This window comes from Macaca thibetana, chromosome 2 (assembly GCF_024542745.1).
Source record: "Macaca thibetana thibetana isolate TM-01 chromosome 2, ASM2454274v1, whole genome shotgun sequence".
Lineage (NCBI taxonomy): Eukaryota > Metazoa > Chordata > Mammalia > Primates > Cercopithecidae > Macaca > Macaca thibetana.
Genome location: NC_065579.1, coordinates 96812906 through 96829179, shown reverse-complemented (window position 1 = coordinate 96829179; position 16274 = coordinate 96812906). Strand labels below are relative to the sequence as shown.

Below are 16274 nucleotides of genomic sequence, written 5' to 3'. Positions count from 1 at the left end.
TCTAGGCTCAAGTGATCCTCCCACCTCAGCCCTGAGTAGCTGGGACTACAGGTGTGTGTCACCATGCCCAGCTACTTTTTTTTTTTTTTTTTGAGACGGAGTCTCGCTCTGTTGCCCAGGCTGGAGTGCAGTGGCCGGATCTCAGCTCACTGCAAGCTCCGCCTCCCGGGTTTACGCCATTCTCCTGCCTCAGCCTCCCGAGTAGCTGGGACTACAGGCGCCCGCCACCTCGCCCGGCTAGTTTTTTGTATTTTTAGTAGAGACAGGGTTTCACCATGTTAGCCAGGATGGTCTCAATCTCCTGACCTTGTGATCCGCCCGTCTCGGCCTCCCAAAGTGCTGGGATTACAGGCTTGAGCCACCGCGCCCGGCCGCCCAGCTACTTTTTTGTTGTTTTTGTCTTGATAGTCTTGCTATGTTGTCCAGACTGGTCTTAAACTCTTGGCCTCAAGCAATCCTCCTGCCTTGGCCTCCCAAAGCACTAGAAATACAGGTGGCCACTCCTCCTTTTACCCTGATATCCTCATGGCTCTGGGCTGAAGAGATGCAACCCTCTCCAAGCTAGCCTGGGTTCTACAGGCTGTGAAGCTCAGCTCAGTCTAGGGAGCTGGAGCTTGAGGGGTTACAGTAAGTGATGGGTCTGGGGTCTCCAAGAGGCAGCAGGCCCACCCGGGGCCTTCTGATTCACAGGGAGGGTGGAGGCAGCAGCAAGGGAGTACTACCTCTACCTTGTACTGAAACTTTGAAAGAAACCAGACCACTAAAGCCTCCTAGCCCTGTGTGTATGTGGCCAGGGCAGACTCCCCTTGCCTTGTACTTATGAGGCCCTGACAAGCTTCCCAGTCTGTCCTGAGATGAACGTGTTCTTTCAAGGTACCCAACTCCTCCCGAAACCTCTGGACTCCTGAGGGGCCTTTACTACATCAAAGAACTTCTCCCTGCTGTCTTCCCAGCTCATTCTACCACAAGGCCCTCATGGGCCTGCGGGCTCTCGCCTCACTGTGGGCAACAGCAGAGTTGATTCTCTGTTCCAAAAACCAGTCCTCTGGAAATCTGAACCCAGTCCCTTTCACCTTACGAGGCATGGCTTCCACATCTTTTCACCTGACCACGTTAGTCTGCAACACTTGTTCAAGGCTCAGCATCTGCCTTGAAAAAGTGAATAGAGTCTCTTTTTTTTTTTTCTTTTTTTTCAGTAGAGATGGGATTTCACCATGTTGGCCAGGCTGGTCTCAAACTCCTGACCTCAAGTGATCCACCCGCCTTGGCCTCCCAAAGTGCTGGGATTACAGGTGTGAGCCACCGTGCCTGGCCACCTCCCATCTCTTCTAAACAGTGATTCCCAGTTAGTGTCTTGCAAGAGGGGCATTTTCCTTGAATTACCTTCCCACCTATTTAATGCCCAGCTAATTCAGAAGAGTCAAGACCAAAGTCCTTGGCACATTTTGCCCCCAATACTGCCCAACTATGAAGCTTACCACTATCAGAACTTGATCCTGCATTTTCTTTGATATTTTAAAGGAATGCATCCAGATTTGACAAATTTCAGGAGTTGCTGAAATAAGGAGTCCACTGTGAACTCAGTTTAAAAACTGAGTGTCTGCAGTGAGAAGTTAACTGCAATAAATTATGTTGTGTTCACTAAGAAAATACACATTTCTTTCAGTTCTGAGAAGACAAAAGTTAATTGTACTTCCCTGAAAATTCTGTGTATGCTAAAAGAATGTTTTCTCTGGGAGTGAGTGATATGTGCTGCACTGCCTGATGTACTGCTGTTAGGGAGGGAAATGTAGAGGCTGTAGGTAAATGCACTGTCTCTAGGCAGAAACTCACAGATGGGATGTGACATATTCCTCCCTCAGCAAAGACATCTTTATGCAGGTCACTTTAGCTGGACAACAAAGTGTAGGGGAAATCTGGAGCTTCCAGGAGAGAAAGACCAAGCATCATTAATGCTTACCTGTGTAGGTTAAAATCTCTGTCTGACATTCTCTCTAGCTCCACCTCCTACACCCACCACTAACACTCAGCTAGAAGAAAAGGAGCTGCCAAAGGAGATGAGGTGTCTTCACTGGCTGGGTCAGCAGAAAGATGAAACATGCACAGACTCAGACTTAGACTAAGTATATATTTTAATTTCTACAAGGTCCCCTTTCAAGTTTTAGGGAAATTTAACTGAAGTGTATACAAATTAGACATTGCTAATATGTACAAAAGTATTTTATACAGTTTTTGAACAATACTAGCTATTTGCAATAAACAAGATGTTACAAAAACAGTCCAATAATGCATTTCCTATTAAGAAGCACAATACACAACATAATTCAATTTTATTAAAAAATAACTTCAAAATACAGAACAATCCCCTTTAGGAAGAAAGGCTATTTCTGTAGTTCACTCTGTCAGTAAACATACAAGTTGAATGCTGCAGCAGAGGGCTGTCCTTGTCCATGGAGAAAAGAAATGAGGCTTCTAGGGCCTATCTTTTCTGGATAAAATTCCACCCACAGCTGAGATGGGCAAAGTTATTGCCTGTGGTAGGCAGAATTTGAAAATGCCCCTCCCCCTTTCAGTAAGCTAATCTCCGGAACCCATGAATATGATGAGATGAGATAGTACTCCTGCAATTATGTTCTATCGCACAATCGACCTTCAAATATATCTGTGGGTTTGAGCTAATCATATGCCCCTAAAACAGAGGAGGACGGGAGAGAGAGATGAACCATGAGAAAGAGCAGGAAGGCTGGTTTGAAGCTGGAGGGGACCACACAAGAAGGAATGCAGGCAGCCTTAAGGAGGTGAGAGAGGGGCCCCCAGCTGAGAGCCAGCAAGGAACTGAATTCTGCCAACAACCTGAATGAGCTTAGAAGCAGATTCTTCCCCAGAGCCTCCATGAAAGAATGTTGTCCTGCCAACCCTTATTTCAGCCTTGTAAGACCCTGAGCAGAGAAGTCAGCCACACTGTGCCAGACCCATGAGCTACAGAACTGCTAAATGGGTGTTGTTTTAAACTGCTAAATTTGGGGTAATTTGTCACACAGCAATAGAAAACTAACACAGTGCCCAAGGGCAACTTTTCTTAATTACATTTGGCAGTTTCTGCTTGGGTTCTGAATGCATTTTTTTCCTTCTGACTAGTAGTAATATTCTCCTTTGCAGGCAACCCTTGAAAACCTTTAAATCATACTGTTTTGTATTCAGTATCCAGTATTGTTTGTTTGGCCAAAGTCCTGTTTTCTAATGTACTTCTGTCTATCAACCTGGCAAACAACTGACCACCTTACCCTGTTTTCATACCTTCTTTGGGTGATAGTTTTAATACATTCAAGGGCACCCTCCCTCCACCAAGGGTTGTCAGCTCCCTACAACTGAGGGCTCTTTTCCACTTCCCAAATACACCAGACAAGGCCTGTGGTAGGGTGGTGCTGAGTTCTACATCAGGCATCCAATATGAATTTCTTCTGCATAACTGGATTAAAGTGGCACTAAGGTGATTAAGTACACTTGGGGAACAAATTCAAAGTAAAGATTACACACACACACACACACACACACACTAGTTTTTACAGGTCCAATTATTTTTGGAGGAACCACCCAAAGCCATGAAAATATATAATTTATGCTATACCCTCTATCCCTCTTCCCCTGTCTCTTGCACCTGGGTCAGGTCATGCAAGGCTTTCAGTCAGCTGCAGGTCACAGTGGAAACAGGAAAAACATGCTGGTTACAACAGTTCAGCTGCTGTTGTGGTAATATCCTGTACTTGAAAGACTTGAAAGCCCTGCAAAATGTCTCCAGGATGGTGGCAGTTAGATTTTGATGTTACTTTTGAAGTCCAGTCTTCACTCTTCCAGAGGTACACACACGTAGTAGACTTGAGTGGCCAGTAGCTCCTATTGCCAATCCTGCCTGCTCCAGGGGACCCCAACCCACATCTGTACTTGAGAGAAGCCCCCCAAATAGTCAAAGTGAAGACAGCTCAGAATAAACCATTTTTGGTGCCAGTGATTTTTTTGAATTTAATTTTTCTCTTTTATGGTATTTAAATATATGATCTATAAGAGTAATGCTTAAAGAGGTACCAAAAATTACCAAGCACCAAAGCATGAAGTAGAATAGAATTGCTTTTATAACCTAAACTTCTGATAGGTATTGATTAAAAAGAACATAAAATAGTAAGTCCTCAGAGACAGTGCAGGTATTTATAGTTAAGGCTGATTGATTCTTCCTAACCTTGCCCACAAGCCTGAAGTAATACAGACTGTGTGGGACGTATCATGACCACTTTCCTAATCCTGTGAAATATCAAAGAAGTTAGGAATGAATTAAGAACCCCAGAGCCACTGCCTTATACTCCTGGTTACCAACAGTATCAATTCTGGGTGGTTTGTTTTTAGAGCACATTATGTACAAGACTCTATGTAATCAGTATATAAATATTTGGCCGCCTTTAACAGTTCTCCTTCACAGTTCTATGCTTGGCAGCATATATGCTAAAACTGGAAAAACAGGCAAAAAGAATCTGTATTCTAAGGAATACGTGAGATAGAGTGAAATAGACTTAAAATAATATTGCAAATTATACATAAATTTCACGATTTCTTGATTCAAGAAAATGAAGTTCATTTCCATAGTTGGCTACTGTAAAATGTGGCATAAAAATATTTTTAGGAGACATATCTGTATTTTAAATTCTCCCCACATGTAAATGAACGAGTAACAATTAAGAAGTATCTATTTTTGAAATTCATCTCTGATATTGAAATAGAACAACAGACTGTCATTAAGTTTCTTAAGCTTTTAAGTTGCCAGATATTTACAAATAAGATATAATTTGTATCCACAAAAAGGACATTTTCAACTATATCTGCTGCTCTCACTGGGGCTCCGGTGATGAGAGTAACTTCGGTCACTTTCACTGTCAGAGCCATAAGATCTACAACTCCTGTAATAACAAAACAAAATATATAAAAACCTTGTAACTATAAAATCTTTGAATTCCTCTTGTAGCTTCTTTTTTATATGAGTGGCTTGAAAACACTATTGATGTTTTCAAGCCACTAATGTAACTGATGCACTACTGATGCAGCATAGCACAGACATAGGGTACTGACTATGGCAACAACGTGGACTTTTTCTTTTTCTTTCTGAGACGGAGTTTCGCTCTTGTTGCCCAGGTTGGAGTGCAATGGCATGCTTTCAACTCACTGCAACCTCCACCTCCTGGGTTCAAGTGATTCTCCTGCCTCAGCCTCCCTAGTAGCTGGAATTACAGGTGCCTGCCACCACACCCAGCTAATTTTTTGTATTTTTAGTAGAGATGGGGTTTCACTATGTTGGCCAGGCTGGTCTTGAACTCCTGACCTCAGACGATCCACCCGCCTCTGCCTCCCAAAGTGCTGGGATTACAGGCGTGAGCCACTGTGCCCAGCTCATACTATGGACTTTTCAAAGATGTTTTAAATGACAAGTTGTAGTAATGTCAAGATTAAAATAAAATAAAGAAACATCACATCTTAGGAAATTTGTGTGAAATTCATTCATGAAAATGCTGGGACCACAAAAACAAAAAACCAAAGAGCAGAATAGTTTCCCATGTTAACCAAAATGAGTATCAATATTTGAATAGATTACCTGAGAAAAGTAATGGGGAAAAGGTGCACAAACAGTTTCATTAAAGAAATGGAAACCAAAATGGGGTCCAATGAGGGGTGGCGGCGGCCCTGGGCATGAACAGGACCACTGGGATACTTAGTCAAGAGGACCTGGTCATGGGTCCCATTCAGTTATTTTGAAAAACATTCACTGTGAGCCAGGCGTTTTGCAAGATTCTGGACGGACACACACACACACACACACACACCACACACACACACACACACACACACACACACACACACACACACACACACACACCACACACACACACACACACACACACACACACGAAACCACGTATAGTTCTCTGGGGTTCAAGGACAGAATACAATAGTTGCCAAGACAAATAATTTAGGAGCGAGGGAGGCCGCAGTAGGAGCAAAGGCTGTCTTAGAGGCAGATGGGAGGGACTATATCCAATAATTAGGCATCAGGGAGGGCTGCCCAGTGACAGTGGAGATCTGCAGGGTAGATGGGAACTGGCCATTTCAAGTGGCAAAAGAGGAGATGGTGAAGAGGGCACGTGTGTCTCCAGGCAGAAGGAAAAGTCCCAGCACTTTAAAGGAGGGAAGCCAGAAAGAGTCTGAGCTGGAGTTGGTGCTGAGGAGGCTGGACCTGATCATGAAAGCAGTAGGGAGTCCCTGAAGAGTTTCAAGCAAGGGAGTATCCAGATCACACTGATATTTACAAGCATCAATGTAGTTGCAATGAACAGGGGAAGGCAAGACCAGAAGCCACCAGAAAAGGACAGTACAAAAGTTAACATAAAGATTTTTGCAGAAGCCAAAATATGTTAAACATAATACATATAATACATAAATGTATTTTGCTAAATAATTGACAACCTATAAACCTCAATCCTGCTGCTGAAGCAAATATTATGTATTTTTTTATTAAAAAAAAAATGAGAAACTGGCTACTGCTAGCAAGTAGTTCTATTTAAGCAAGTGGCCACAGTTTGGCTGGCCTTCTTTCTTTCCAAAACAAAGGTCTGTCCAAGATATGTGAATATTTAAAAACCCATTTTAGATTCAAACATTAATAATAACCAACAGATATTACCTGGCAACTCTTAATATAAAAGCCACTTTTAGTGGCTGCTTGTGGGTTTTTCAGATTTAACCAGGAAAAGTATTTCTGTCCTTGGAAGGTTATACCGCTTTCTCTTCCACTAGCAGCCCGTCACCTCCCATATCAAGTGCCCACCGTGGCCTGCAGTGCGATAACGGATGATAAAGGAGAGAGACCCACCTGGACCGCCGATTATAACTTCTGCCTCGGTGGTAACTGTCACTTCTCTGGCTTCTACTTCGACTCCGACTCCTGCTATAGTAGCTATCGTAGGTGTAGGACCTGCTTTAACAGCAACAACAAACACTAAATTTTCCCACTCAAATACTCATATGTTCCTATTTCTTTTTAGGATCTTAGGAGTGTTCTAGCTTAGAACATGGGCACTAGGTAACAGTGTGAGGATATATTTCCAAAACAAGTACTGGAAACATTTAACAATTGCCCCCAAATGAGACTTAACATAATTAAAGAGAAAAATTTTAATTTCTTTTCTGCGTTGAAAAATACCATAAAATTAACGAGTTAGTTTAAATCTGGTGGATCTTTGTAGGCAATTATATTCAATAAACACCTGCCATTACAATTTGATACTGTCATTTTTGATACTAGAGTACAATGGGCCAACAGATAAAACCTGTCAAAAAGACCTCATTTAGAAAAGGTATGGTTTCAGGAGACAAATATATGCATTTAGTTACTCAATAAAATACCACTTTGAACTAACAGTTTATAAAACAAGATCTTTCAGTTCTGCCCCACTGATGGTTACCCAATCCCTGTTCGTACCTGGACCGACTGTGGGGATCATATGAGCTGCTCCTGGATCTGCTCCTGCTGGACGTCCTAATATTAATCACATGAAGGACCATCATCTTCTAGATCAGGGCAGGATGGGCTATACCAAATATCTAGACATTTATTTGCCCACCAAGGTGAAAATACAGTGAAATCCCACAGCTACATTTGTTTTGTTTTCATATCAAAAGTATATTGGATTTTCTAAAAAGCCTATTGGATTTCCTAAGATGAAGTTTTATGCAGTTCTTCTCTGAGATGCATATAAAGTCACTAGGGAGGCTCTACACTGGGTGGAGTTAGGGGAAAGGTCTGTACAGGTAGGACCTCTGTTAAGTAAAGTGAAGTGACAGCAGTAGAAAATACCTCAGAGGCAAAAGAGGGAAAGCAGCTAGGAGAACTAGAAATCTGGGGCCACCCTTCCCCCAACATATATGCTTCTTCCTCTTGGTCCCCTCTCTACAGTCTTCCTATCCCAATCTCTAACCCATGTCAAGAGGTAAATGCAGATGTAAAACTTAGGTTAAGGAAGATGCATGTGGGGGAGGTGGAGGTAGGGGTCAAGGCTTCTTAAATATTTCTACTGCTTCTCTTGTCTCACTCTGATAAGATCCCAACAGAGGAATAGTCAAGAATTCCACAGCTCTTTCACAGAAAAAACTACATGAGAAAATAGGCCAGTATTATATTCAGTAATGACATGATTCTTCTCAACAACTACCCCCTCTATCTGTATAGCCTTAAAAAGTGGACATGATGGAGACCACATCACAGAGCGAGATCACAAGCTCACCTATGACTTTTGTAACTCCGGTAGGAACTGCTCCGGCTTCTGGTTCGGCCTCTGCTGTACCATCCTCTGCTCCGACTTCTAGAGTAGCTTCTTGATCTACAATTAAAGCAATTGAAAAAATATATAATTATGTTAACTCACCATGATATTAAAATTAATTACTGGTAGGGCAGGAAGAGGAAAACACAAGAAGAAAGGCCTCTCACAAACTCCTGACAGTGGATGTGACAGCGTCAGCTAACGAGGAAATCTCAAAACAACCATGGTTAAAATCAAACAGAAGAAAATGAAGAAAAACAAGAAAAGGCTGGCACAAGTATGTGCATAGAAGACTGATTTATAACACCAATAACACTGAGAAGAAAATAAACCAAATCTCCACCAATGGTAGAATGGGTTAAAAAAATTAAGGTAGAGACATATATCTCTAGAATACAACGTTGAATGAAGAAGGCAAATGTAGAACATCTATATATATAAAAGTATTTTATTTATTAAAAAAACAAATATAACATTGTATGAAGATAGAAACATTTGGGGTAAAACGATAAAGACAAAATTATAACCAAAGTTTAGAATAATGGTTAACTTTGGGACATAGGCGTGCAACTAGGGGTGGCACTGGTACATCAAAGCGCTGTTTTTTTTTTTTGAGGAGTCGTCTCACTCTGTCACCCAGGCTGGAGTGCAGTGGCGTGATCTCGGCTCACTGCAACCTCCGTCACCCAGGTTCAAATGATTCTAGTGCCTCAGCCTCCTGAGTAGCTGGGATTACAGGCATGCACCACCATGCCCGGCTAATTTTTGTATTTTTAGTAGAGACAGGGTTTCACCATGTTGGTCAGGCTGGTGTCGAACTCCTGACCTCGTGATCTGCCCACCTCGGCCTCCCAAAGTTCTGGGATTACAGGCGTGAGCCACCCCACCCGGCCCAAAGTTCTATTTTTTTAAGCTAGATGGCAGGTACATGAGTATGTATTATATAGTTTTTTATACTTTAATCATTTTTTATGTCTAATACTTAATAAAACAAGCAAAAATGTAAGCAGTACAATTCTGCCCCTCTGCATTCACTTGGCTCCCCACCCTTCTCCCCTACTTTAAGCCTGTCATTCAGGAACAGAACAATACCTCTGTGTATAGGTGACATTATGTAATATCACCACAGGTTTTATTCAGTATGCACTTAAGTTTTGGAAGACTGACCTGCTTCCAGTATATCTGCAAGAAAATGAATACATCATGTTCTAATAAGATCGTAGTCTTTTATTCAACCAAAAATAATAAAGCCAGACCCTATGAGGTGACTGAATGATCAGTAAGACACAGTTCCTGACTTCAAGGAGTTCGCAGCTTAATGGGGGTGTCAGGCCCAGGCAGGTAACCAAAACAGGGAGGCAGGGCAGCACTCAGGCTTATCCCTCTCAGTCTACTACCTGTTAGCTACATAGCCTAGAACAAGTCCCTGAGCCTTTCTATGCCTTGCTGTCTTCATTACAAACTGAAATACCACCCACTCCAAGGCAGAGGTGGGAAGGTAAATGAGAAGGGTGGCCAGCATCACTAATAGCTCAGAGCTGTCTCTGTGTAAATGGTAAGGTGGATCATAAGCAGATAGGAAGCTGGAGTCGCTCAACAGGCAACTACATCTAGCAACAGGAACTCAGAGAGAAAAGGCCACGAGGAGGAAGAGAAGCTGATAACACAAGGACGAAATGGCCTGAGTAGGAGAAAGGAGAGCTAGCAGAGGGCTCCAGCAGTGAGGCTGAAAATATGCCACAGCACTGCCATCGGAAGTACCTGAAAGTCTTAAGTCAGTAAACTAAGAGATGCAGGGAGGGGAAGGCACAGAAGGCAGCAAGCACACAGCCGAGGAGAAAATGGGAGACCGAGTATAGACGGCATGTGGCAGTTCCTTTTTTAAGAAGTCTGGGTAGGCAAGGGAAGAAAGACTGATGAATGACTAGAAAGGAAAAACGTGTCAAAGATTCTTACGGTATTTTCAGTTCAAATGATGAGTATCAAGCACAATATAATAAGGGATATGAATAATTAAGAAACAGGTAAAACCATAAAATATTTACAAGAAAAAGAATGCAACACAACTGCTTAACAACTTCCTATTACCATCACAAATATTTTTAGTTTTTAATTCTCATCTGTTATCCATTCTATGCTGACAAATTATGATGCAATTTATAACAATAACAAAAAACCTTTTCATGAAGGTGCAGAGTGACAAAGTTGAGGAAGAGGTGTTTTAAATTCTTTTATTGCTTTTCAAACAACAACAAAAAAACCTAAAGATGATCATGTTTATCCCTATCCCACATCTAAACTAAGACTCAAGTCTTGGGCAGGTAATTTTGCCTCTCTGGCCCTCACCTTCCACATGCGTAAAATGGAAGGTTAGATTAATGATCTGCAAATTCTATATATTCTATCAATTCAGGATTCCCTTCTAAGGCATTGCTGACTGGCAAGAAGCAGCCTCACCTTTCAAGATGGAGAATTTACCAACTATCATGGGAACTCATTTCTAGTGACAGAGAGCTTTAAATTGATAGTAATAGAGTTTTGTAAACCCAGCCCTAATTTCTCCTCCTGAAATTCCCTCTCCCTAAGTCCTCAATCTACTCTTTGAATCACACAAAACAAGACTTCTTATTCCTTTCAGATATTTGGAAATAGTAATTCTGTCCCTAATTCTGATATTCTTCCAAGCTAAACATTAACAGACTCTCTTTGGGAGAAGGAAAGAGAATATTGCTCACCGATAAGATGATGTGGAGCTTCTCGATCGACTTCTTGAGTGACTGTAGGAGACAGACCTTGTTCTGTGTCTTGATTTGGTTTCAGATTTACTTCGAGATCTACTTGGACTCCTGGACTGGCTATCATCATCCCGACTAGGCGTCTGCTCATCACTTGAACTCTCCTGATTTCTTGGTCTACGGTTTAAGCGTGCTGTCTTTCTTACTTCATCAAAGAGAGACCCAGGCCGAACTTTATTTTTGCTTTTAATTTCTATTCTCAAGCCTTGTGGTTTCATTTCAGGCACAGTGGTCAATGCCTTAACTTCCACAGCACTGGATGTGGCAGCAGTAGGTGCTGCCAGGTTCCCCACACCTTGCAGGGGCTTCCATTTCTTATCAATGAGGTTGATCTGGCTCTTCTCAGCCACCTCCTTCTTCCCGGTACTTTCTCCAGCACTAGCCAAGCTAGCAGAGCTGCTGTCCTGTTTCCCCACTTCACTCAACACTTTACTTTCAGACATGCTGCTTTCCTGTTTTACCACCTCTGCTTCAGGATGTTCTGTTGCCATATCCTGCTTTAGAACAATGTTTATATCTGGGGTATCAAGCCGTGCATTTCCTAGAGGGGAAGCCTCCTCTACCTTTGCTGGGGAACTCCTCTCAGGAGTACAGATCTCCATGTTGTCATCTGTTTGAAGCACATCTTCCACTCCATTGGTAACACTTTCTTCAACATGCTGAATGTTTTGTGAACAGGCCACGTTTTCCTCAGTATTTAAAGCTGTGGGAGAAATACTGAGTTTACTATCATCTTTAGTAAACTGATCAAGATCTGAGGAAACAGTCACTGTATTATGTTTACCTGAAAGGTTGCCCTCTTCACAGGATTTCTCAGGTTTTGGAATATTATCTTTTATGGTTTCACTGTTTTCAGAAACTTTTTTCTCTTTTGACTCCTGAGTAACTTGCTTGTCATCAATCTCCTCCTCCTCCTCCTCTTCGCCAAATTCTAGTGGAGGCTGCCAGTGAAATGCTTGCTTTCGTTTTGGAGCCTTGTGCTTTTTGTCTTTTTTCCCTTTCAATTTCTCTTTCACTTTTTTGGTGTGTTCTCTTTTAAGATTTTCCTTTGACCCATGTTTGTGCTTTTGTGGCTTTCCTCTATTGTTTTCCGAATTGGAACAGGACCCCTCAGACTCAGAAGTTGATGTGCGCTGTTTGCTTGATTTCCAAGCACCATTATCATCAGGCAGTGAAGTATTTGCAGACGACTTGGTTGTGGGTTTCACTTTGATGTGAATTTCACTAACCTCTGATTCAGAATCGGATGTGGCCTCACCTTCCTCCTTGTCAGAGGATGGACGGGAGTCATTTTTACTGTTTTTAGTTACATCTCGTTCTGAATTTGACTCAGAGTCCCATTTACTACCAGCATAATTCTTCCTTTTGGGCTTACTGCCATTTCTAAGGTGATCAGGAAGATTCTCTTTCAAAGTTCTTTTTTTTGAATGAGGGCATTCCCGTTCAGGCTTGGATTTTTCTTCACCTCTGTTTTTTTCTTGTTTATTATGTGTTCTTTCCATTTGGCCCTGCTTTTCTTTCTCCTGGGCTGACTGTGCAGCCTGAACACTTGACTGCTCACTGTCTGAAGAATAATCTAAAGATGATCTGCTCTCGCTATACTTTCTCAAACATGAAGACCTGTCTCTACCTTTGACATATTTACTGTGAAGTGTCTTTTCAGAGCTGCTGCTGTGTTTTTTATGTGAAACACTATTTTTTTTCCCACTGGATCTAAGTCTCCTCTTACCTCGCCTTCCATCATCACTGCTAACAGAAGTATATGAAGATGATCTACTACACTGTGAATGATCACTGTATTTATTTCGTGAATGAGATCTAGATGATGGAGACCTAGACCTTGAATGTGAACTAGCTAGACTACGTGATCTTGTATATGATCTGGAATAAGATCTACTCCTAGAAGATCTGCTCCTTGACCTTGGTGAGCTTTCTGAACTTCTATCACTGTATTTTGAATAAGTGCTCTGATCACTTTCTGAATTTTTTTCTCTTTTATGGTAGGATGATGAGCTACCAGTCTCTTTAATATTTGCTAAACTGTAAGTGCTTTGGATGGGTAGCAAATGGGTTGTTTTAGCTTTCATTTCCTGAATTCGCTCATAAGAGGGCTTCCAAGGTTTCTGTCCAGGCTTCCATCTTGAAGGGGGGGGACTGTCACTCAGTGGTATTACAGGAATATTTTCTGCTACAACTGGTTGTACTACTACATTTTCATTTTGTGCCATGGTTGATCTTAAAGGTTCTGTTTTAACTGGTTTATTTTCACTTAACTGAGAAGCTGGTTTTCTTGGTGATTTTGATGTTCTCTTTCGGTGCCCAGACTTGGAACTAGATCTGGACTTTGATCTACTTCGAGACTGTGATGAGGACTTTGACGCAGTCCTTGATCTTGAGCTTCCTCTAGAATAAGACCGTGAGTGAGATTTTGATCTGTATGAGTCTCTGCTGGAATGGGTTAAAGAGCTCTGGACATCCTTATCAGATTTAGACCAGTCTCTCTTTGATGAGTGATGAGACGATAATGAGGAAGAACGAGAACTCCTTTCTCTATCACAAGAGGATTTCATTCTTCGAGTGGAAGATTTTGAGGATTCTATGTCAGACGGTATAAGAATCCTTCTCTTCTTAGTTTGTTTGTGTCTTCTGCAATGTTTCTGCTTTTTCCCTTTCTTTTTATGCTTAACCTTTTTTTCTTTTCTGCGTTTTTTATGGTGGCCATCAGAGTGTCTTGCTGTACTAAGGTCTGAATAATATCCATTATAGGACCATGATCTGGATCTCTGGGACAAACTTCTTTCATCCCATCGACTTGAACAGGGGTCACTTAACCTATAGAAAAGACATAATATTCATGCGGTGATTTATAAGCATGTTTTCTACGCCTAAGACACAGCTTTGTTAACAACAAAGTTCCTGACCCCATTAACACTTTAAGCACACGCAGGAAGCATGAATCAGAGTTATAGGCCTGGTCTTGTTATGCTTTCAGAGACACACACTGAGAACTACTAACAAATTCACTTATAAAAGGATTTTTTTTTTTTTTAAGCTAAGCAAAGAACCTTACATTTGTTAGGGAAATGTGTTTGAAAACCAAACCAACTAATCACAAGAATACTGCTGAATTCAATCACAAGAGTTTCTGGCTGTTACCTGCTTACAACCCTCTGCCTCTCAGAACAGTTTTTGAGGGTGAGTCAAACCAAGGTCTTAAACAATTTGTTGATTTTCTTAAGATGCAGGATAGCTGCCTGAAACTAGCATGAAGCTTGTTTTTTCTCGGCCTCATAGAGGTAATCCAGATTTCCCCTAAGACTGTAAACTACTTAAAAAAGAAATTGAGGAAAAAGTACACGAAAACAGATACAGGCTTTACAATCTGAGCGTTTATGTCAAGGCTCAGAATTGAAAGTCCTCAGCACCACTGTGTCTGAGCCACTTCTACACAGCAGATGCATTCCTTTTCCTCCTTTTCCCAATCCCAAACCACTCTGCAGGATGCCCCCAGAAAAAAAGAGAATACTACCATGGAGGATCACACAGGGTCCCATTAGCATATTTCTCACTAGCTATTCTGCAGCCTGTCCCCTTCCTAAAATAAATATTCCACCGTGGGACAGTACTGAAGGTAAGAGATGTGTACACTTCTAAAAAAGCAACAGTCTCTGAGATCAAAAGTCAACATGTACACCGAGTGCAGGTTTTCCCATTTACCAATGAACTCATCAGTGACCTGGCTGGCTAGGAAAGAATCTGCTATATAATTTCTAAGTCCTAATTATTTCTAAAATTGACTAAGAGGTCATTAAAAGATACAGGCTTATAGTTTTTGTTTAAGGAAAACAGGATTTTGATTGAAAAGCCCAAGTTAAGAGTACTACTTTCACCAAGTAGTCCCAAACGTATTTCCTTTGGTCACAGTCTAATTCTGACTGTGAATCTTTCATTGACTCTTTAATGAAAAGTCCAGAATTGTATCCAATCCCTTTAACACTTAAAATATAACAGACACAGGATTATGCTTTTACTCAAAGTTCTTACTTATCTCCTTTACTCCATTTTTCTCCACTAGGTGGTCTATATGCTCTTAATCTCTGCATTTCCTCTTTCCAGTGAGGAGGAGTTTCACTGCTGTCATCATCATCTGACTCAGAACAGGATCTTGATCTTGGAGGTGTGTGATAGCGCTTTAAAAACAAAAATAATACTATTTTTAAAAATGCCTCTCCACAACAGTCTGCTATATGACAGAGTTAAGTAAAAGACCCAATCTCAGATCATCCCATCAAAGGTAATGATTTAAGTTACCAAAAGGATGGTCTAAAGTTCTTCCTTTTTTTTTTCAACTTTTATATTAGGTTCAGGTGAAGTTATTTCAAACAAGGCATTAAAAGAGATAGGCAAGGCTGAGATTCACCTGTAATCCACATAAAATTTTCCTCTTTAAAGTCTTAATGATTTCTCAGCATACTCACTGATGGTTTCACATGTTCCTCCTTTCATACTCAATTAAACCCATTCAAACACAGCAGTATACTTTGCTCTAACAGCAATACCTTCCCATAACCATGGAAAATAAAATTAGTTCCTTGAACAGATTTTGTATTATATCTAAAATTAAAGCTAGGATTTTAGCAATAGGTAAAAATCTTTTATTAGATACATAATTTCAAAAAAAGTCTTATCACACATACAATTGTGCCCCTTCCTTTAATCTTCCGTCCAGACTTTGATACAGATGGTTTCTGATCACTTACAATGGGTGCAACATCAGGAATCTTCCTAGGAAAAGAAGATTGTGATGAAAATTAAAAGTAAGCAAAGAAGCTAGAATTTTTAATAATGAAAACATATTATGTTAAGCTATTAATTCAAAGATACATGCCATTTTGCAATCACTTTTTAAAACAAGACAATATCAGGCTTTAAAAATATTTAATAAACTAAATAACTTTATGCAAAGACCTAATTATAAACAAGGACTCTTATACTTTTCAGCTTTCAAAATAACTCTTCATAGGGAACTTATCAATAACACCAGCCATTATGGTATTTCCGTTCATGAAACATTTTCTTTTAATAATTCTAAACTTTAGTCTAACACACAAAATACATT

General features: G+C 40.9%; 2 protein-coding genes across 7 annotated transcripts in view; one reads left to right on the top strand and one right to left on the bottom strand.

Annotated features, from left to right (window-relative positions):
- HHATL (hedgehog acyltransferase like) overlaps positions 1-16274 on the top strand; it is a 464648-nt gene that overhangs the window by 51490 nt on the left and 396884 nt on the right. Inside the window, exon 1 of one of the 2 annotated variants that reach the window (XM_050780401.1) lies at positions 11687-11705. The exons of the other annotated variant lie outside the window; for it this stretch is intronic. The gene's annotated coding sequence lies outside the window, so the exon portion shown is untranslated. Of the gene's footprint in view, positions 1-11686; positions 11706-16274 lie in introns of those variants that run through there. 2 annotated transcript variants of the gene reach the window in all.
- NKTR (natural killer cell triggering receptor) overlaps positions 2115-16274 on the bottom strand; it is a 49109-nt gene continuing 34949 nt past the window's right edge. For 3 of the 5 annotated variants that reach the window (XM_050780345.1, XM_050780342.1, XM_050780344.1), the window contains 7 exons: positions 15853-15940; positions 15200-15345; positions 11096-13987; positions 8322-8417; positions 7520-7576; positions 6911-7015; positions 2115-4946 (listed from right to left, as the gene is read on the bottom strand). In XM_050780345.1, the coding sequence (XP_050636302.1) occupies positions 4859-4946; positions 6911-7015; positions 7520-7576; positions 8322-8417; positions 11096-13987; positions 15200-15345; positions 15853-15940 (3472 nt within the window). In that variant the 3' untranslated portion in view covers positions 2115-4858. The remainder of the gene's footprint in view (positions 4947-6910; positions 7016-7519; positions 7577-8321; positions 8418-11095; positions 13988-15199; positions 15346-15852; positions 15941-16274) is intronic. The other 2 variants (XM_050780343.1, XM_050780341.1) reach the window with 2 other exon arrangements.